Source organism: Artemia franciscana, unplaced genomic scaffold (genome assembly GCF_032884065.1).
Source record: "Artemia franciscana unplaced genomic scaffold, ASM3288406v1 PGA_scaffold_1178, whole genome shotgun sequence".
Taxonomy (NCBI): Eukaryota; Metazoa; Arthropoda; class Branchiopoda; order Anostraca; family Artemiidae; genus Artemia; species Artemia franciscana.
The window spans coordinates 787964-809846 of NW_027062616.1; the positions used below are offsets into that span (position 1 = coordinate 787964).

Genomic DNA, 21883 nt, shown 5'->3' on the forward strand with positions numbered 1-21883 from the left:
ATATATATATATATATATATATATATATTTATATGTATATATATATTTATATATATATATATATATATATATATATATATATATATATATATATATATGTATATATATATATATATATATATATATATATATATATATATATATATATATATATATATATATATATATATATATATATATGTATATATATATATATATATATATATATATATATATATATATATATATATATATATATATATATATATATATATATATATGCAAAATATCTACAAGGAGATTTTAAGTAAGATTTCAGTGATACTAATGAAGATTATTCTAACGCTTGTCAACAACTTTTACAGCTAGCATATAAACATAAAAATATTTATATCCTAAAGTTACAATGATTAAAACAATTAATCCTTTATTTTGTTTGGATGTTTTAATGCATGAATCGAATATTTATTAAAGTTCATCAAGTGTTGATATAGAAATTAAACTTTTATTACATCAAGTACCTGTTAATCCGTATAACATTTACTGCGTAATATTTTCAGAAAGAAAAGTAATCATGGAAGTCATTTATAGTAAATTATATGTTAATATATAAATTATTGGCAATTTAGAAATTTGCTCATAGAATTCGCAGCTAATAAATGGAGAACTTTTTAAGCGAAATGAAAGTGGAAAATAAATATAATCCAACTATTAGGAAAGAAGATTTAGACATTGGAATGGAATGCACGAATACTGGAATGAAATGTGTTACAACTAAATATGGAAATAAACTCGTTATTACTATTGATTTTAAACATGAAATGGTTTTGTTTTTTTTGCGCCTAAGCGTTTTGATTCTAAAGCAGCTAATCTTGAAGAGAAATTTAAAAAATTAGATAAAGGTATGATTTTAAAGGCTATGGAAAGAAAAAAATAAAGATAATATAAAGTATTTGGATATTGATATTGAACTAACCACTAAATAATAAATTATTACGTTTAATCAGTAGTATAGGAAAAATGGAATATAATTAAACTCTTATTTTACAATTTCATCAAATTCTTATTTCATCAAAACCTTTTCCGATCTTAAAGCTGCGGATGGGAAATTATAAAATTTTTGGAAATCTTCATTTAAATGGTTAATTAAACAAAAAAAGAGGTTAATTAATGGGGCTTATAGCCTTTATTCACATTGTGATAAAGTATAAAGACCAAATTTGATTTCCAAGAACCTGTTTTCATTTTGAATGTAGGGATGGGAAATGTTCAGAATGTGCAATATTTGATGTTAAAATGATGTAAAATGAGCAAAAATGATGTAAATTGAATGATTGCAGGTGGTCCAGAAACCCCATTTATGTTCATGTATGCTGTGTATCAGTGGTAAAGTAATGATTGTAGTGAATTTTTTATTTAGTGAGAAATATTATTGGTTAGTGAAACAGAATAAAAAAAAAAGTTTGCATGCATCCTGGTATTAGAATTTTTTCTTGAGAAGAAAGTATTAATGTTTGAACTCACTGATATTAAATGGCATCAATACTGGTTTGTGAATATTTTATTTCATATACAAAAATTCTAATGGTTTCTGAAATAAGAAAAAGTTCTGATATTTGATGGTATTCTTGGGAACAAGGCATTAATATTAGAACTCAAAATCAAGTGTTACAGTGAAGCTTTGGTGACAATATCTTTTTTGTAAGATTCCTCTATAGTCGATTCTGCTTTTTTCTGTAGAGACTTTATGAAAATTCAAACTTTCGCAAACATCAATCTTTTAAAACATCTTTTGGTCTTGACTCTTTGTTGAAGCCTTTCTCAAAGACATCCTGAGCTCTAATTCTATAGAGCTTTCTTGAGAAGAACCAATGAGCAGAGAATTCAGAGGTTTATTTCTTATTGTAAGATCACTTCTTTTTTTCGGGCTTTTTGTTGATGAAGAGATGCTATTTAGCATGTTTTTCTCTCCTTTAACATTAAATTTTAGGCTACTGGTATTTCAGAATTCGTGTAATCTAACCAACATTTGGAGAGCTGAATACAGGGATTAAAGAAGTATTTTGACTGCAGAAATAATTTGTTGAAATTTTATAATGAAAAAAGGAGGATATTTTTTAATGAGCTAATAATCAGTTAAAAGCCAAAGGGTTGCATCCATCTTTTATTGGCCCTTGGTTGCCATCCCTTGCCTGTTGGTATAAGGTGTGTTTATTTTGTTGTATTTTTAAACAAATCAGCCATGCAGTCAGACAGTGTAATTCATTTTCTATTTGCTTTTGAAGGTGAATCAGTTTTAATTGCCGATGTAATTTAAAAAAACACGCTATTAAAATTTGATGTTTTATCTAGTTTCTTAGGTTGGGCTAGGCCTACAGTCCGTAATAATTTTATTAAAGAGAAAGGGGAAAATGGTAATAAAAGAATTTTATACTCTTTCAAGAAACAGTGAATTCAGAAGCTATATTTCTTAATGCTCGTTTTTTCAGATTAAAAAAAGAAGCTTAACAATTGGTATGGAACCTGTTGTACATCATATTGAAGTATGTACATCCAATCTTGAAAAAATCACCAAGTATTTCATTGAAAAGCTTAATTTTGAACTAGCTTATGTTAAAGAAGATCAAGACATAAAACAGAATGCTGTGAAATTTGGTGAATGTATTTTAGTAATAACAAAAAGAGTTGAAAAACTAGTTGAATCCAATGGAACTGTGATAAATTGCAGCAAGAGAGTATAAAAGGGACACCGTGTTTAATCTAGCCTTTGCAGTGAAAGATAAAAAATGGTTCTGTGATAACTATGTTAAGGCAGGAGGGGCTATAATTACCCCTTGCAGGATCATAAACGATTCTTTTGGATCCATTCAGATTGCTCAAGTAAAATCTATATGTGGAAATGTTATACATACCCTGTTGGATAAAAACAGATATAAGGGCTTTCTCCCTGGCTTTCCGACCGTACCCATTGGCTGTGACAATTCGCTGATTGACTATATGGACCATGTAACATATATTAAATAAAAAAAACAAGTTTTTCAACTGAAAGTAAGGAGTGACATCAAAACTTAAAACGCACAGAAATTACTTCGTATATGAAAGAGGCTGCTTCCTCATCAACGCCCCGCTCTTTACGCTAAAGTTTGACTCTTTCTCTCAATTCTTCTTTCTAAAACAGTAAAAAACTTTAGCGTAAAGAGCGGGGCGTTGATGAGGAAGCAGCCTCTTTCATATACGAAGTAATTTCTGTGCGTTTTAAGTTTTGATGTCACTCCTTACTTTCAGTTGAAAAAACTTGTTTTTTTATTTAATTTCTGAACGTTTTTGAATCAATGCATGTTTTGATTTTGGCTCTCCGCAGAGGAATAATCAAAACGAAATTTTTATATTTTTTTTTTGGCTCAATGGCTTTCTCATAATTTTGATCGAACGATTTTGAGAAAAAAAGAGTGGGGGACGAAGCCTAGTTGCCTCCCGATTTTCTGGTTAATTAAAAAGGCAACTAGAACTTTTAATTTTTTACGAATCTTTTTATTGGTAAAAGATTTACGTAACTTATAAATTAGCTTACGTAAAGAACTTTTGTATTCTCATGTTTTTATTATATATATGTGGGGATTCGCCCCATCGTCAGTACCTCGCTCTTTACACTAAAGCTTAAATTTTATCCTAATTTATTAAGAATGACCCCCTGAATCACAAAAGCCGTAGAATAAGTAGTTGAAATTACCGAAAATACTTTAGCGTAAAGAGCGAGGTATTAGAAGGAGGTGAGCCCCTCATATGGGTAATAATTTCTGTTTGTTTTAAGTTTTATTGCTGTTCCTTACTTCCAGCTGAAAAAGCTTTTTCACTTTTATTTTTTAATTGTTTTTTTTTTTAAATAATGCTAGTAAATCCTGTTCTCCCTTCATGGAAATTTTCTTCTCCCATTACAAATTCTCGAAGGAAAGTTCCCCCAGCATATCGCCCTCTTCTCAACCCCTCCCCCAAACCAAAAAAAACCTTCTGAAAACGCCTGCATACTTCCCAATAACCATTACTATATGTAAGCACAGGTCAAAGTTTGTAACATGTTGCCCCTCCCACGGGGACTGTGGGGGAGTAAGTCGTCCCCAAAGACATAGTTATAAGGTTTTTCGACTACGCTGAATAAAATGGCTATCTCAGAATTTTGATCCGTTGACTTTGGGAAAATAATTAGCGTGGGAGGGGGCCTAGGTGCCCTCCAATTTTTTTGGTCACTTAAAAAGGGCACTAGAACTTTTCATTTCCGTTAGAATGAGCCCTCTTGCAACATTCTAGGACAACTGGGTCGATACGATCACCCCTGGGAAAAAAAAAAACAAATAAACACGCATCCGTGATTTTTTGCCTTCTGGCAAAAAATGCAAAATTCCACATTTTTGTAGATAGGAGCTCGAAACTTCTACAGTAGGATTCTCTGATACGCTGAATCTGATGGTGTGATTTTCGTTAAGATTCTATGACTTTTAGGGGGCGTTTCCCCCTATTTTCTAAAATAACGCAAATTTTCTCAGGCTCGTAACTTTTGATGGGTAAGATTAAACTTGATGAAACTTATATATTTAAAACCAGCATTAAAATGCAATTCTTTTGATGTAGCTATTGGTATCAAAATTCCATTTTTTAGAGTTTTGGTTACTATTGAGCCGGGTCGCTCCTTACTACAGTTCGTTACCACGAACTGTTTGATATGTTAAACGGGTCAAATGGACTCTGTTATTGAATTTTATGAGAAGACCTTTGGAATGAAACGGTTTATGATAAATAGGTAGTGTATTTTTTCTTGTTTCAAAATCAGATTCTAATTTAAGAGTTTGGGCCATTTTGGTCATAAAATGACCAGCGCATTACTTCTTTAGTGGTAATAAAAAAGAATTTAAACAACTCATTTTACTGGAGAACCAACATTATAGTTCTCATGCGGTTTTTGCTTCGTTTGGAGGCAAAGTGATGAGTCTGGTAAAGCTCTTCTTCTTCTTTTTCTTCTTATTAAACTCTTCTTCATTCTCATCACTTGTTTCTCGAAAGGTAGACTCACCTTTTCTATTTTTTAAATTATTTTTCAGCAAAAGCCCAGTTTTTTTCTAATTGTTCCAGTTCCAGTTTCTTTCTAAAGCTAATTGTTGCAAAGTCTTCTTAATTTTCACATGCTGACTGCTGAATGTAATATAATCTATTCTAAATTGCGTATTTTTACTAATTGTCGCTAGCCCCAATTTTACTTCTAGTACCCAATAATGATTTTTAACCTATTAAAATTAAACTTTTCATGGTGCATTACTGTCAGAATATTATTTAGCTTAAGGCAGCTTTATTTAACAATCCATGATTAAACTACCTAGTACGACTTCCTTTTCTTTTTCTTATTTGTTCTTATATTGATAATCCTATAATGATATTGCCAAATCCCGATTACGAAACATTATTGAAGAGAATTTTTATGTTAGAAATCCTTATGTTGCATGCTTTGAGAAGAATATAGGAAAAAAACAAAAAAGGAAATTAATAAATAAGTAAGTGTGTGTGGAAAGCGAACAAAATGAAATGAATAAAAACCTTTAGGGGACCTTTAAGGGAAAAGGCTTTAGGGGAGTTGTTTACCATATTTATCAGTGATTTCTATTCTTTTTAAGTTTGAGTTCGTTGTCTATTTGAATATATATTCATTTTAGTTTTTATTTATCCGCCCAAACAGGAAGGGTGCGCGTGAGTGTAGGGGGGACGGCTCCAACCCCTGTTACACTTCCTGGCTGAAAGGCCATGAAACAGGGCAGCATGACTTGTTTGGACTATGAAGCTGTGTGTTGTTTGATTGCCTTTATTTACTAAATACTTTAAAAAGTAACACCGTTTTTTTAGCTTTTCCACTTTGGAACTATAGTGTTGGATTGCACCATAAATTTAAGAAAGCAGAAAAAATTCAAAATGTTTGATCAGCAGTAGTCTTGTGCGGTATTATTCTAACAATATTTTTACTTTAAAATTCAAATTGGATTGATTGGAGGCATTAAAAATAGAACATTATTCGGTCTTCCACGGATTGTTCAGGAATTTTGAAGGTAAATTTAAACCAATCGGAGATACTTAATTTATGGGTTCTTTATTGGGTGTCAAGAATCTTAGCCTTTTAGCCTGGGCTGATTAAAAACCCTTAAAGTCCATTTTGCTCATTTTTATCTTGACATATTGGAAATATCCTCTTCAATTGTCTTATTACATTGGATATTTTCGTTTGGCCTATTTTCAAGTGAAATATATGTTTTCGAGTATTTTTTCTGTGCATTGATGCCCCTTTACCCTAAGACTTATAAAAATAAGCTTCAAGCTCTTTGTAAGTACAAGTTTCTGAAGCCTGTTTTCGGGTGAACCAATTTATATTTACTTTTTGTTCATTAGAATAACCTTGTCCCAATGACTTTTTGGATGCAAGCTTGAAGTCAATTGAAGGTAAAATCTTTCATGCCCATTTTCTGAATTTTTTTTACGAGGGGGAGGTGAATTTTGGCTCTAGTGAAAAATTTTGCTAGGGTTTGCTTGGCCTTGGTACTTGAGGGTAATTGGTAATTTTTGAATGTTTTTGAAATAATGCATGTTTTGACTTTGGCTCTTTGCACATGAATAATTAAAAGGAAATTTGCAGATTAATTTATTTTTTGGCTAAATGGCTTTCTCATAGTTTTGATCGGACAATTGTGAGAAAAAAAGAGAGGGGAGTAGGCCTAGTTACCCTCCAATTTTTTGGTTACTTAAAAAGGCAACTAGAACTTTTTATGTTACGAACGTTTTTATTAGTAAAAATACACTTAACTTACGGAACGAACTTCCAAATTCGTATGTTTTTGTTACGTATATGAGGGGTTCGCCCCCTCGTCAATACCTCGCTCTTTACACTAAAGCTTAAATTTTGTCCCAATTTGTTAAGAGTGACCCCTGAATCAGAAAGGCAATAAAATTGCCTTGAAATCAATAAAATTACTTTAGCATAAAGAGTGAAGTATTAGGGGGAGGTGAACCCCATCGTGTGCGTAATAATTTCTGTTCGTTTCAGATTTTAATGCTGCTCCTTACTTTCAGTTGAAGAAACTTTTTCATATTTATTTTTTCATTGCTCCTTAAAAAAATGCAACAAAAATCCTGCGTCCCTTCATGGAAATTCTCTTCCCCCATGACAAATTCCTCCATGGAAAGTTCCCCCTGTATAACCCCCTCCCCTCAACCCATCCCTCCCAACCGAAAAAATCCCCCTGAAAGTGTCTGTAAACTTCCCAATAACTATCACTATGTGTAAACACTGGTCAAAGTTTGTAACTTGCAGCCCCTCCCACGGGAACTGTGGGGGAGTAAGTCGTCCCCAAAGACAAAGTTATTAGGTTTTTGACTATGCTAAATAAAATGGCTATCTTGGAATTTTGATCCGGGGACATTGAGAAAAAAATGAGCGTGGGAGGGGGCCTATGTACCCTCCAATTTTTTTGTCACTTAAAACTGGCATTAGAACTTTTAATTTCTGTTAGAATGATCCCCCACGTGATATTCTAGGACCGCTAGGTCGGTACGATCACCCTTGGGAAAAAAAAATAATAAATAAACACGCATCCGTGATCTGTCTTGTTGCAAAAAAATGTAAAATGCCACATTTTTGTAAATAGGAGCTTGAAACTTCTACATTAGAATAACTGAAACCACATTAGAATAAACTTCTACATTAGAATTCTGATACGCTGAATCTGATGGTGTAATTTTCGTTAAGATTCTATGATTTTTAAGGGGCGTTTCCTCCTATTTTCTAAAATAAGGCAAATTGTCTCAGGCTCATGACTTTTGATGGGTAAGTCTAAACTTAATGAAACTTATATATTTAATATCAGCATAAAAATGCAATTTTTTCGATGTAACTATTGTTATAAAAACTCCGTTTTTAGAGTTTCGGTTACTATTGAGCCAGATCGCTCCTTACTACAGTTCGTTACCACGAACTTTTTGACAAACTACATATTTTTTTCCAAGGACTTATGGGTGCGAGTTTCAAACCAATGAGAGCCAAAATTATCGGTTTGGCCCATTAAATCTGAGATCCCATTTGGAAAATCCGAACTCAACCATGGTTAAAACCATGGTTGAAAAGCTTGGATTTTTGAGACTGGTCAAAAAAAGGAATTATATTAGGATAAAAAAAATCATCATAAAAGATGAAAGAGCTTATCCATGCGCATTTCTTTTAAATATTAAAATTTTCTATTGAAATGTTGGAAACGTAAGCCTAGAAATCTGCAAAAAAATAAATCTCTTCAGTGACACTACTGAAGCCATCCTGACATCTTACACGTCTATTCTATGGACACCCATGAGTATAAACATACCTTAATTTATTATTTTATAAAAAGAACTTGTTTTATTAAAATTATGCCGTTTATTTCTAGCGTATTTAAAACGCGTATGTCTGGGTCATCAGAGCCAATGCATAAGTAATGACTAAGTAAAGAATGAAGTGCCAACCTTATGTCGCTCTACTCCCCCCCCCCCGGCTCCTCTGTGTAAACGGGATAGTAACAGAACTTTGAGAGGAGGCTCAATGTATCGAACACTGATAATTCTAGTGCCCTATTGAAGGCTAGGAATTGATGGAAGGACCCCCGTCGTACTCTCCTTTACCCCCCAAAAGCCTCCGTACCCCTATTGCATTGGATTAAAATTTCAGGATTGTGATCCCTCTCAAAATAGCCAATAAGTCCAACAAATATGCCTCGAGGAAAAAAAAGACCCATACAGCCCTAGGGTAGAAGGTTCAGAAATTATGCAAATTGCCAATGAATCATAGACAATTACTATCAAACAGTTCGTGGTAAAGAACTGTAGGAAGGAGCAACCCGGCTCAACAGTAACCGAAACTAACAAATGGAATTTTGATAAAAATATTTTTTTCCTCGGGGTTGATCTTATCGACCCAGTGGTCCTAGAATTTCGCGAGAGGGTTCATTTTGACAGAAGTTAAAGTTCTTGTTCCCTTTTTAAGTGAACATAAAATTGGAGGGCACCTAGGCCCCCTCCCACGCTCATATTTTTCCCAAAGTCATTGGATCAAAATTTTGAGGTAGTCATTTTGTTCAGCATAGTTGAAAAACCTAATAATTAGGTCTTTTGGGACGACTTAATCCCCCACATTCGCCGGGGGAGGGGTTGCAAATTACAAATTTTGACCATCGTTTACATATAGTAATGGTTACTGGGAAGTGTACAGACATTTTCAGGGGGACTTTTTTACGTTAAAGGGGATCGGGGGAGGGGGTCACGTGGGAGGATCTTTCTATTGAGGAATTTATCATGAGGAAAGAAAATTTCTATGAAGGGGCCGCAGGTATATCTAGCATTATTTAAAAAAAAAAACAATGAGGAAATAAAAACAGTTTTAGGTGGAAGAAAGGAGCAGTATTAGAACCTAAAAACGAACAGAAATTATCACGTCTATAAGGGGGTTCGTCTCCTCCACAACACCTAACTCTTTACGCTAAAGTATTTTTAGTAATTTCAACTATTTATTCTACAGCCTTTTTGATTCAGGGGTCATTCTTAGAGAAATTTTTTATCAAAATCGTCCCATCAAAACTATGAGAAAGCCATTTAGCCAAAAAAAAAATTAATTTGCAAATTTCATTTTAATTATTCATATGTGGCGAGCCAAAATCAAAACATGCATTAATTAAAAAATGTTCAGAAATTAAATTTAAAAAAAGTTTTTTAACTGCAAGTAAGGAGCGACATTGAAGCTTAAAACGAACAGAATCTATTCCGTATATTAAAGGGGTTGTCCCCTTCTCAATGCCTCGCTCTTTACGCTAAATTTTTTTATTGTTTTAAAAAGTAGATTTGTGAGAAAGAGTCAAACTTTAGCGTAACGAGTGAGGCGTTGAGGAGGTCGTCCCCTTCTCAACACCTCGCTCTTTACGCTAAATTTTTTTATTGTTTTAAAAAGTAGAGTTGTGAGAAAGAGTCAGACTTTAGCGTAAAGACCGAGGCGTTGAGGAGGGGACAACCCCTTTTATATACGGAATAGTTTTTTTTCGTTCTAAGTTTTAATGTCGCTCCTTACTTGCAGTTCAAAAACATGTTTTTTTTTATTTAATTGTTGAAAAGAGCCAGCAAGATTGCTCCTAGCGGTCTAATTAAATTGAAAATTGTATGGATTGCTCCTTGGGCCAAGAGGACTATTTTTGTTAGGAAGAAGAAGGATGTAGGAGGGCCAAAACATGGTCATGATCCAATTGTACGGCCAGAATTAAGTTTGGGAGTACAATTGTTTTAAGTCAGGGCCCGAGAAGAGCCGAAAAACGTTTTCCCGATTAACTAGAGACTCATATTAAGTGGGTCAAAGGGGACCCAATGAAGAATATAAGTAGAAACAAAATCTGTCAACATTTAAAAACAAAAAGTTCCCGAAAATCGAGCTTAAAAATGAGCCAACAATGTTTTTCTAGTGACTTAAAACTTACAACCGTAAATCCCTGGGACTATGTTCCTTTCCTTCTACCGGGAACTATTTTTAAAAAATCAAAGAGTAAGAATTTTTAAACTATATAAATTTTAAAGACTAAAATATTTTTCGTCTTATAAATATTTTAGTAATATATATATATATATATATATATATATATATATATATATATATATATATATATATATATATAAATATATATATATATATATATATATATATATTTATATATATATATATATATATATATATATATATATATATATATATATATATATATATATATATATATATATATATATATGTTGATTCAAGTCGATGTCGATTCATGGGACTATCAAAAAGCAGTTGTCACAACCGCATTTCAACTTCTGTTTGACATATATATTTATATATATATATATATATATATATATATAAATATATATATATATATATATATATATATATATATATATATATATATATATATATATATATATATACATATATATATATATATATATATGTCAAACAGAAAGAAGTTGAAATGCGGTTTGGAAAACTGCTTTTTGATAGTCCCATGAATCGACATCGACTTGAATCAACATATATATATATATATATATATATATATATATATATATATATATATATATATATATATATATATATATATGTATATATATATTACTAAAATATATATAACGAAAAATATTTTAGTCTTTAAAATTTATATAGTTTTAAAAATTCTTACTCTTTGATTTTTTAAAAATAGTTCCCGGTAGAAGGAAAGGAACATAGTCCCAGGGATTTACGGTTGTAAGTTTTAAGTCACTAGAAAAACATTGTTGGCTCATTTTTAAGCTCGATTTTCGGGAACTTTTTGTTTTTAAATGTTGACAGATTTTGTTTCTACTTATATTCTTCATTGGGTCCCCTTTGACCCATATATATATATATATATATATATATATATATATATATATATATATATATATATATATATATATATATATATATATATATATATATATATATATATATATACATATATATATATATATATATATATATATATATATATATATATATATATGTATATATATATATATATATATATATATATATATATATATATATATATATATATATATATATATATATATATATATACATATATATATATATATATATATATATATATATATATATATACTAACTTCTGCAGATACTATGTGTATACACAATTAATTCACAATCGGACCACGGGTTTAGTGTGAGATTTGGATTGCAAGCTTGGACCGAATCAGAAAAAATTTCCAGTTATCGTTGAGCATTCATGCAGTGTGTTTCTCCGCTGTGCAAAGTGAATTTGCTATAGCCACGCCCCTAGGATACAGTGTTTTTTCACTGAGAACAAGCTCGATTGAATAGGATTTCAGATTTGCATTTGATGAAAGCGGGCCCTAGTAATAACTGGATTTATTACAAAACGGGGCCCTTGCGAGTAAGTTTCACTCGATGATATTTTAGTATATTAGATAGGCAAAGCGGCATTATTGTCAGAAATTAGTAATAGCAGTGACAAAAGAGCATTTTGACCGGAGGATGGACGAAATGCTACAGCTAATTTCGCAGTTAAAGACTGAAAATAAACTACTCAGAGCAGAAAATAAATTGCTAAAGACTGAGCTCGTCCAAGTGAAGACTTCTACTTTACGAACAGAACTATATCTAAGAAAAAATAATATCATTATACATGGAATTGAAGCGCCGCAAGGCTCAAAAAATCTTCGGCAGACTGTAGCCTCATTTTTTGAGGCTAAGCTTGGAATATCCAACGCTAACCAAATACGTTTGAGTGCCATTTATCGTATTTCAAAGAATTCTAGTCGACCAGAACCAGAGAGTGTTCTGAGCCTCCGGAGTGGGACACAGCGAAAAAAGGTTGTAGAACCTATTTTTGTAAGCCTAGATGGCTTTGACCGGTCGATGATCATGAAGGAGTGTGGAAAACTTAAGAAGTCGGGGTTCAGTATATCGACGGACCTACCAGCGGAGCTTGGTAAAAGAAGAAAGGAACTTTTCTCATTAGGGTATAAGCTAAAAACATCTAAAGTGACAGCTGAAAAAGTTGCTGAAACTCGTCTTGTCCAACGAGGCGTCAGAATGTGGTTGGATGTTAAAAAGTCTAAAAATTCACAATGGGCGAAATATCTAGATGAATGCTTTGACCCAGTTAAAGTGCCAACTATCCAACCTGAGGAATTAGACTCAGAGTCATAATTGTGTGTGTTCCTTTCATTCATAAGTTTTGTCAGTATAAGTTGATTGCCAATTGATTAGATTTCCATGTTGATTTTCCCCCATCCTTGCCACGGTCGGATGTTGATTAAGTTCTTGAACATTCCTTAATTTTTCTATATATTTTTTTATTTTTTTCTCCTTCTTATGTAGTTGTCATTACAGGTTGATTGCCGCTTGCTTACATTTTTCTGTCTAAAATGTGTATTTAAATGCTATTTTTTATCCATGTTATTCCATTTTCTTTGTTTTGTTTTTCTCTTTCAGAGTTCAAAAAAAGTTCCTACGGGTGTGTGTATTTCTCATGGCTTTTGCTTCACTTCAAGATATGGCCTTGTCCCCTGGAAATTATTAGGTAAGTAATGAGTTCCTATTTTTCATCCCGGGGGCTAATCACTTCGTCATTGCCAAAAGATTATAACCGGTTAAAAAAGTTAGAGAATTCTTTTTTGGATTTAGAGAAAATTTTTGATGAAAAAATAAGTAATGAAGATGATTTGCCGTTATTTAGTGAAAGTAATTATCCTAGAAGTAAATATGTTGATTTAATAGATTTAATCAATGGGCACTCTGAATCTCAGTTCTCTGTGCTTCAACTTAACTGTCAAGGATTATGTTCGTCGTCTATGGAAATAACTTCAATGTGCCACCAACTGCAACCCAACATAATTGGATTATGTGAGACATTCCTTACAGGACAAACGGATAGCCTCCTAGATATCCCAGGCTATAAATCAAATTTTCTACATAGAAAAGAAGCTCGCAGAGGAGGATTGGCTATTTATGCGAGGAATGAATATGCTGTGCATATTAACAATCAACTGAGCCGGAATGTTGAAGGCGTTTTTGAATCACTTTTCTTTGAGCTATATGGGCCTTCTAAGAAAAAGATATTGATTGGAGAAATATATCGCTCACCCTCTGGTTCTGTTTCTGCTTTTACGGATATACTAACTCAGATTTTACAGCTAATAGGAAACAAGAACCAAGATGTGATCATCATAGGTGATTTTAACATTAATCTAGCCTTTCCTCTAAGAAATAGCTCAGTGGATCTTCTCACTATTATGTCAGGGTCTAATCTTTACCCTTCAATTACAATTCCAGCCAGAGTAACAGAAAGTACACACTCACTGATTGACAACATTTTTTCTACATTATGTCCGGCGAAGGTATCAGTCATCACCAGTGACACATCTGATCATTTTCCTATACACACTGTCTTCAACACGGGGAGGATACCAACTCCACTCGTAAGAACTAACCAGGGTCTACAAGTAATTAATCTTAAAAAGGAGAATCTTAAACTGTTAAATGATGAGTTAAAAAATGTTTCTTGGGACAATGTCCTAGCAAATGAGGATGTGAACGAAGGTTTTGAAATTTTCCACAATGCGTTTGTAGCTGCATATAAAGCATGCTGTTTTATAGATAAACCAAGAAACCGTGAAAAAAAAAATACCCTAATATGCCCATGGGTTACCGAAAGCTTACTCATATGCATAAATATGAAAAATAAGTTATAGGCAAATTACAGAAACCACCCAAGCCGAGAAAACCTAGAGAGATATGAGACGTATAAGAAATGCCTTCATTCAGTTCTGAGGAAAGCAAAAAGAATTTATGTGAATATTAAAATATCTGAAAGTGGGAAGGATGGACGAAAAGTCTGGAAGGTCATTTATTCGGTTTTGCGACCAAATGATAAGAAAGAAGAATTGCCTTCCAGACTTTTTGTCAACGGGGAGGCAGTTACGGAACCCACTCAGGTTGCAAAAGAACTCAGTACATTTTTCGCAAGGATAGGAGGAATTACTTCTACTTCTGCGAAAAGTCCCCACAAACCCTACAAGCATTACCTTGACTCAGCATGCACCAAATCAATGGCAATAATTCCTGTGACATCAATTGAAGTAGAGCTAATTGTGAAGACCTTGAAAGGCACATCAGCATCTTGATTTGACTGGATACACACGAAAGCCCTGAAAGCAGTCCTCCCTTCTATCCTAGAGCCATTAACTTATTTGATAAACCTGTCTCTAAGAAGTGGTGTTTTTCCTTCGATACTAAAAAAAGCAAGAATAATCCCTCTGCATAAAGATGGCCCTCATGACGATCCATCAAATTTCCGATCCATATCCATATTATCTGTTTTTTCAAAAGTTTTTGAAAAACCCTTACAAAGACTACTTTACCAGTTTCTCGAAAAAAAAGGATTTTTTATTAGTCGTCAGTTCGGCTTCAGACCTGGTCATTCAACAGAAGATGCTCTGGCATCCCTAAGCTTATTCATCAACAGAGCACTTGACTCAGGCCTTCTGCCAGCTGCTATATTGATTGACATCAAGAAAGCATTTGACAGCATGGATCATACAATCTTACTGGGAAAGTTGCAACATATTGGAGTGAGGGGGATAGCCCTTCAATGGTTTGAATCTTATCTTCAAAATAGTTGCATCTACATTGGTGACGACCCAAGAAACGACACTACTGTGAAATTTGGTGTGCCCCAAGGATCAATCCTCGGTCCTCTTTTGTTTTTAGTCCATGTAAATGACCTAACTCGTATCCTTAATCCGAATCATGACGACCAAAAATGCTGTAACCAATGCTTTGATCAAACATCTGAGGACATTACTAACGAGCAAGATGAACTTATAGCATTCGCTGACGACACTTCAATTACCTGCTGCGGACTTGATATGCCTTCACTCCAGCGGAAGCTTGAAAACATCATAGAAGAGACCTATCTGTGGATGGATGCCAACAAACTTGTCATCAATGTAGAAAAATCTTGCATCCTACTATTTTAAAGGGGAGGAACCCTTCACCCAGAAATAACAGGAATTGTGACGACTCGTGGAAAGGTTCAACGACCAGTAAATGGATGTGCAAAATATTTAGGAGTAATAGTAGATGAAAACCTTTCTTTCCTTCCTCACATCCATGCTGTAGAATTAAAGCTTTCAAGGAATCTTGGTATCATGAAAAAACTGAAGCAAACATTCCCACGTAAAACCCTTACCCTTCTCTACAATGCACTCATTAGACCCCACTTACAGTATTGCGCAATGGTATGGCAATCAACATTCAAATCCCATCTGAAAAACTGGATTCCATCCACAAGAATGCCTTGAAGATCATCAAACACACAGAAGATTATCTCTCGCTGAAATCGCTGTTTGAGCTTTCCTGCTTGGTTTTTGCTTTCAGATTCCTCTCCGGCTTGCTTCCACCACCTTTTAGGAATCTATTCCGTTTGGTATCGAACAGCGTCTTCCAATTACAAGACTATCTGCACAGATCCATATTCGAAATACGCCAACAGTGAGGTCGGATTTTTCGCCTGACATCGTCTGTGCTAAGGCCTACAATACCCTACCGCTTGAACTGAGAGGTAGGAGCTCCCTTGGTTCTTTCAAAAAGAGAATAAAAAATTATCTTGTTTTGAATTAGTTTAATTTGAATAATGAATCTAATTAGAAAAGTGATTTTAGTCATTATTGAGTTTTTTGTGGGGGTTGGAGTGGTTTGCTCCTGGATGAAGAAGTGGGGACTTGTAAGGATGTTTTTTTTGGTAGGGGCCATGTTTGTATCGAGAAATGGAGGGAGAGCCATAGTGCGTATTTATTTTTGAGGTGATATGGGACTCAGCATGCAGTTTTTGCATAGAGATGAGAGATTAAGTATGTTATGACTGTTATAATTTTTTTTTAATAAACCCGAATGAACTGATTGTTAATTGGAATAAAAAAAATGTCTATGAGAGTAAATATCAACATTATAACTTAAAATCAAAAAGGAATTATACTTATATAAGATCGGGAGCTGTCACTCCATCAAGCCCTATTGTTTATGCTGAAGTTAGGTTAATATTTTACTCATAGCGTTTTGGAGTGCAACAAAAATTAAACAGTTATTTGGTATTGCTCAGTTTGTTTTATTTACCGATATTCTTTATATCATTTGAACTGCAAATGTTATTGTTTACTTACAAGGCCTTTCACTTTCACTGGCAGAAGTTAGATCTTTGTTGTGGCCTGATCGATTTTGTTGCCTAAGAAATGAATTGGATTTTCTGTTACAATCGGAACCATTTACCGCAAAAGAATTTTTTTGTGGTTTTTGATAAAAAACCAAACTAAATGGTGGTGTTTTTTCTAATCCTAGTCCTTGGGCATAATTAAAGACACTAGAAAAAAAATGGTAGTAATGAACTGTTAAACTGGTTAGGTCTACATGGCACTGGTACTAACTAACTCCTGTTGCAAACTACTGAGTTGGCTGCAGGGGATAAAAGATGTCGATTCATGAGACTATCAAAAAGCAGTTGTTCAAAACGCATTTCAACTTCTGTTTGACGGTCTTTTTAGGAGTCTGAATTTTTATAGAATGAAGAATGTAAATGAGTGTCGAAAATAAGGAAGTTCGCAAAGGAAAGTGCGATCGATCCAAAGAAGACAATTAGTGAAAATCAACAGAACTTGGGCCTTGGAATATTATTTTTGGCTTCTGACCAGCCCTTGTTCTTCTCTTTTTGAAGTATTTAATAACTCCTTACCTCTTAAAAATGGATCAAGTCTTAAATTGATTGACTGATTTAAATGGATTATATAATAAATCTTTCTATTGTGTAGAATGAAAATTTATTAGAAGCGAATTCCTCTCCAACTGTTAGCATATCCTTTGAAGCTTACTGCTATTACTGTTACTTCTACTACTACTAACATCTCACTGCAGCTCCAAGCTGCCTGAGGCTAACACTGCTACACACATTTCCCCTCCATCCAAAGCATCTCTCTTTACGTCCTCCCAAGAAGTTCCAATTTCTCTTAAATTTTTCCCTATGATATCTTCCCTCGCCATTTGGGGACGAACTGCTCTTTGCTTGGCCCCTGATGGATGTCCAGCAAGGACAATCGTTGACAATCTATCATTCTTAATCCTTCGAACGTGTTTTAGCCTCCCCAACCTTTCTCTTATACTACCCTAGAAAGTGGGTCTGAATTTTTTTCAGTCGGAGTAAAGCTATTGTTTCGAAGTACATAAAGCATTAAATTGTGTCACGAACGTAACTATTCTAAGAGTGTGTGAAAATCTACACCTTTTCTGTTGCGTAGTTTGGTTTTTTGCTATAATAAGGGTACTAATATCTTCAGTTTTTGTTGTAAACCCTTCACATCCCTAGGTTTGATACTATCAGACCCTGAAAAAGAAAATTAATAAAAATGTGTCTTTGACCATTTTTGTCATCACTTTAAAAATGTTTTTCCAGATTTTTATTTCGAAGAAAAGTGTAGAACGATATTAAAACCTAAAGTGAGCAGAAAATTAAACTTAAAACGACATAAAACTGCTGTGAATAAGTAAATGAAATATAAAACAAACAGAAATTACTTGTAAATGAATCTTTGCACAAGAAGTTATTGATATGATGATCAATTCAGGCTTAAAATGAACAAAATTACCAAAAATAAGATCAGGCCTTCTGCCCCGTTAAATCCAGTAAATATTGGAGTGTTCTTTGCGCTTTGATGAAAGTGATCTATATTTCGAAGAATGTGATTATAGTTCTCATAATATCAACAAGAGCAACAAAAAAAGAAATTCGTGGTGCTTTTAAAGATTTGCCAATGAGAGTTCCGCTGACAGTGGGCTTTATTTACCCTCAGATAGTGGGATTACAACCCTCTCAAATACTCGAAAAGCCAGTGTCATTTGTGCTTTTCTGAAAATAATATCTTTCGAAAGTGTGTCTTTTATTTTTCAAAACATAATCAAAACAAACTATGAAATGACAGTACTAAACAAGGTCACGCGGAAGACTCACTATTAGAATAATTAAATTCATGGCTCTCAGTTTAATTTGATTATTGTAAACAAGTAGGTTTTTTGTCAAAATTTTTCCTTTTAGTTCTATTTCATTCATAAGTTATTAAAATTGCTGAAATGAACCATTTAAGAAATTGTGGTAATTTTTTAAGCAGCCTCATTAGTTTACTGGAGCAATAGCCTGTTTCAATTGATGAATCAATAAATGATTGATGAATCAGTAAATCAATAGAGCTGCGAGGGACGCGACTCTAAACTGGACAATTGTAAAAACGAGTTGAAGTTGAATCTGGACTAAATTTGTCTGCAAGCCTAGTACTCTTGATCTGGGAGCCATTTCCGGTTTTTTCTGCAAGGGGAGTACTGAAAAAAACGATCGCTAAAAATAATTTCATGTTAAGAACCTGAAGCTTCTATGTGGAACATCGGAACGCGTTTGGATTTGGAAAAAGCGCAATATCGAAGGTATCCAAACACCTCCAAACTATTAATCCACCGATACGATACCGTGAAGCCTTAGTTTTCGCGTTATCGTATTGACTGACAACGCTATATGTAGTCCAGACTAGTTGCCCTATTATTGGTCAATTAATGTTGATTTAAAAATGACTTAGTATCTTAAAACTTTTCGGAAATTCGTGTCGGTCTGTCGAATATAGGAGACTATAGCACGGATGATGTGCATTTTATTTCCCTATTCTTTTCTTTACATTGGTATAATTTGATTAAAAGTCTGATGAAATTGATGAAACGTTAAAGAAAGTTGGATATTTTTCGAGAAGCCATTGACTGAACACCTTCGTTTAGGGTGACTAAACTGCCAAGACCTAGCTTTTTTATTACAGAAAATGTTCTAATAAGAACTGGTCTATGAACAACTAGTTTCAAATTATAGTATTGTCCAATATGGATGACTTTAACCGAAAAGACGCAATGGAACTGTTTTTCTAAACTAGTCTTTTGGAATCCTGCACTGTGTGTCAATTTTCAATTTCTGTATGGCTGTGGAAAAACATGTTAATGTTTAATTTTGGATATTTTGACTTAAGATTCTAATTTTTTTAAGTTTTAGGCCCCATTGCCCTTTCCAACTAACCTCTGACTTATGCAGGCTCATATTGGTGTCACATATTGATTTTGACCAACAATATTTTTATTATAACTCTATTTTTATTTCTAAAAAGACAAAACATTTGCTCACGTGATCCTTTTTTCAGGTTAGATCAACCAATTGATGGCCTAATTATAGGAGGTAGTGTTGGAATGAAGCTCAAAGTAATGGACTACTGGAAATGTGCAGAAGTAGGGTTACGAACATCAGGATCTAGAAAAATATCCATTGTTCTTGCTGAATCGCTCCCAGGACAAGGTAACTTACAAAACAAGTGGTATTTCAGTTTAGAAATTTAATTGAAATCTTGGAAACCTTTTCCTTGTATGGTTGGAATTGTGTGGCCTTTATCGTAGAGGGCAGTGCCCTCTCTCAATAATTTTGTATTCTCAACTATTTATACTATGAAACCATTTTTGAATGAATTAGCGTGGTCCTTGTCTGTTATTCATTCAAGATATTGCATAGAATCCAGGGAGTGTTTTCCCACGTGCGAGTCAACAGGACTTTTCAGTTTTCGTAGAGATTGAATTAGAGCTTTGGGAACCTCTTGCTTGAAAATTTGTGCTTGTATAACCTTTTTCTTATATGGTATTGATTCATAATTTTTAATTTTCAGCTAATTCACATATCAGAATATTTTTGGATGAGCATGGTGGGCCTGGTATTCAACATATTGGATTACATACGAAGAGTATTGTCCCATGTGTGAGTCGACTCCATGAAAATGGAGTGCAATTTTGGAAACCGCCAGAAGCTTATTATTCATCTGTAAGTAAAATATTATTAATCTATACTAAGGTCAAATTACCTGACTAGCTTTGATCCTAAAAGGCAACAATCCCTACGGGTGACAAATTGAAATTTCCCTATAGAGTTCGAAGAAATAAACGTTTAAATGGGGATAAGTCTATCTATTAGATACAAGAGTTTTGACATTTTGACCACATATACAATGATCTTCATCAGCCGATGTACATATGTATATCTGTAGTATATGCATATCTGATATGCACTATGCATATCAGCAGTATATCTGCTGATGACGATCGCTGCATATGTGGTCGAAATATCCAGACTTTTGTATCAGTTTTCACTGTCTAACAAATGGACGTATCTTAATTTGACTGTTTATTTATTCGTCATAAAAAAGCGGTTTGGTCTGGAAAAAATCCATATTTTAAGGTCTTACGTCGAAATACCTATGTAGCAGGCTACTTATCAATATCAATATTCATGTAGCGAGAGCAGTCATCTGATAAAGCTAGAATAAATATCATGCAGTGTCACTGTATTATTCATCTATTCAGGCCCTTATAAGGATCACGGCTTATTAATCTTTCTAATCTTTTTTCATATTGATATAGTTTCAATGAGGTTTGAAATTTATAGATGGCGCTGAGGGAGTTTTTTTCCTCCATTTGTCTAAGGCTAAACCTTTGAATATCAAAACGTTCAAATATTCATATGCGTCTTGAAATCAAATATGAAGGTATTTCTAACTATGCACAGTTTTAAGCATATAAGCACCCGCATTAGAAAGTGATTCCCATTAATTGGCTCTATTCACGTGCAGACATGAAAAGTATAAGAAAAAACTCTATAAGAAAGTTTAAAACGCAAATTTTGTCTTAATTAATTCTGTTAGGAATTTGAAATAAGACTGAAAAGTTTTCTCTATCGTCCAGTTTAGTTTTATACAGAAGCTAATTTGCTTAAACATGGAGTTCAAAGCAATATCACTTAAAACATTCAATGATAGTTTTCAAATCATTAACACTAAACATCTAAGCAATCAATTTCTTCCAATATGAAAAGTTGGAATTATCATTATTTAGAATATTCCCACACTGTGTTTGGTTCTAATGACAAGTTAAATATCAACAGGGTTTATGAACATTACCATTAAATTTTTGGTTTAGACGTATGAATATCCTCCATATCAATAGTTTCTAATTTATACATTCTATTTAAATTTCTTATTTTCTTTTCATTTTGGTAATGCTTGCAGTGCTTCTGAACTGTCTATAAGTAAAATATCTGCTGAATATAGCGAGGCATTCCAGTTCCATTGTGGTGTCGATAGACTTGTCAAATTCTGTATTAAAAGTTGTACCAAATTCTAGATTGCTATTTTTTGGCTTTTTGGCAATACTAGT

General features: G+C 33.3%; 1 protein-coding gene across 4 annotated transcripts in view; it reads left to right on the forward strand.

Annotated features, from left to right (window-relative positions):
• LOC136041171 (4-hydroxyphenylpyruvate dioxygenase-like protein) overlaps positions 1-21883 on the forward strand; it is a 78364-nt gene that overhangs the window by 36140 nt on the left and 20341 nt on the right. The window contains exons 1-4 of one of the 4 annotated variants that reach the window (XM_065725701.1): positions 11800-11984; positions 13049-13136; positions 19831-19982; positions 20344-20495. In XM_065725701.1, coding sequence (XP_065581773.1) covers positions 19877-19982; positions 20344-20495 — 258 coding nt within the window. In that variant the 5' untranslated portion in view covers positions 11800-11984; positions 13049-13136; positions 19831-19876. Of the gene's footprint in view, positions 1-4680; positions 4775-11799; positions 11985-12027; positions 13137-19830; positions 19983-20343; positions 20496-21883 lie in introns of those variants that run through there. The other 3 variants (XM_065725702.1, XM_065725700.1, XM_065725699.1) reach the window with 3 other exon arrangements.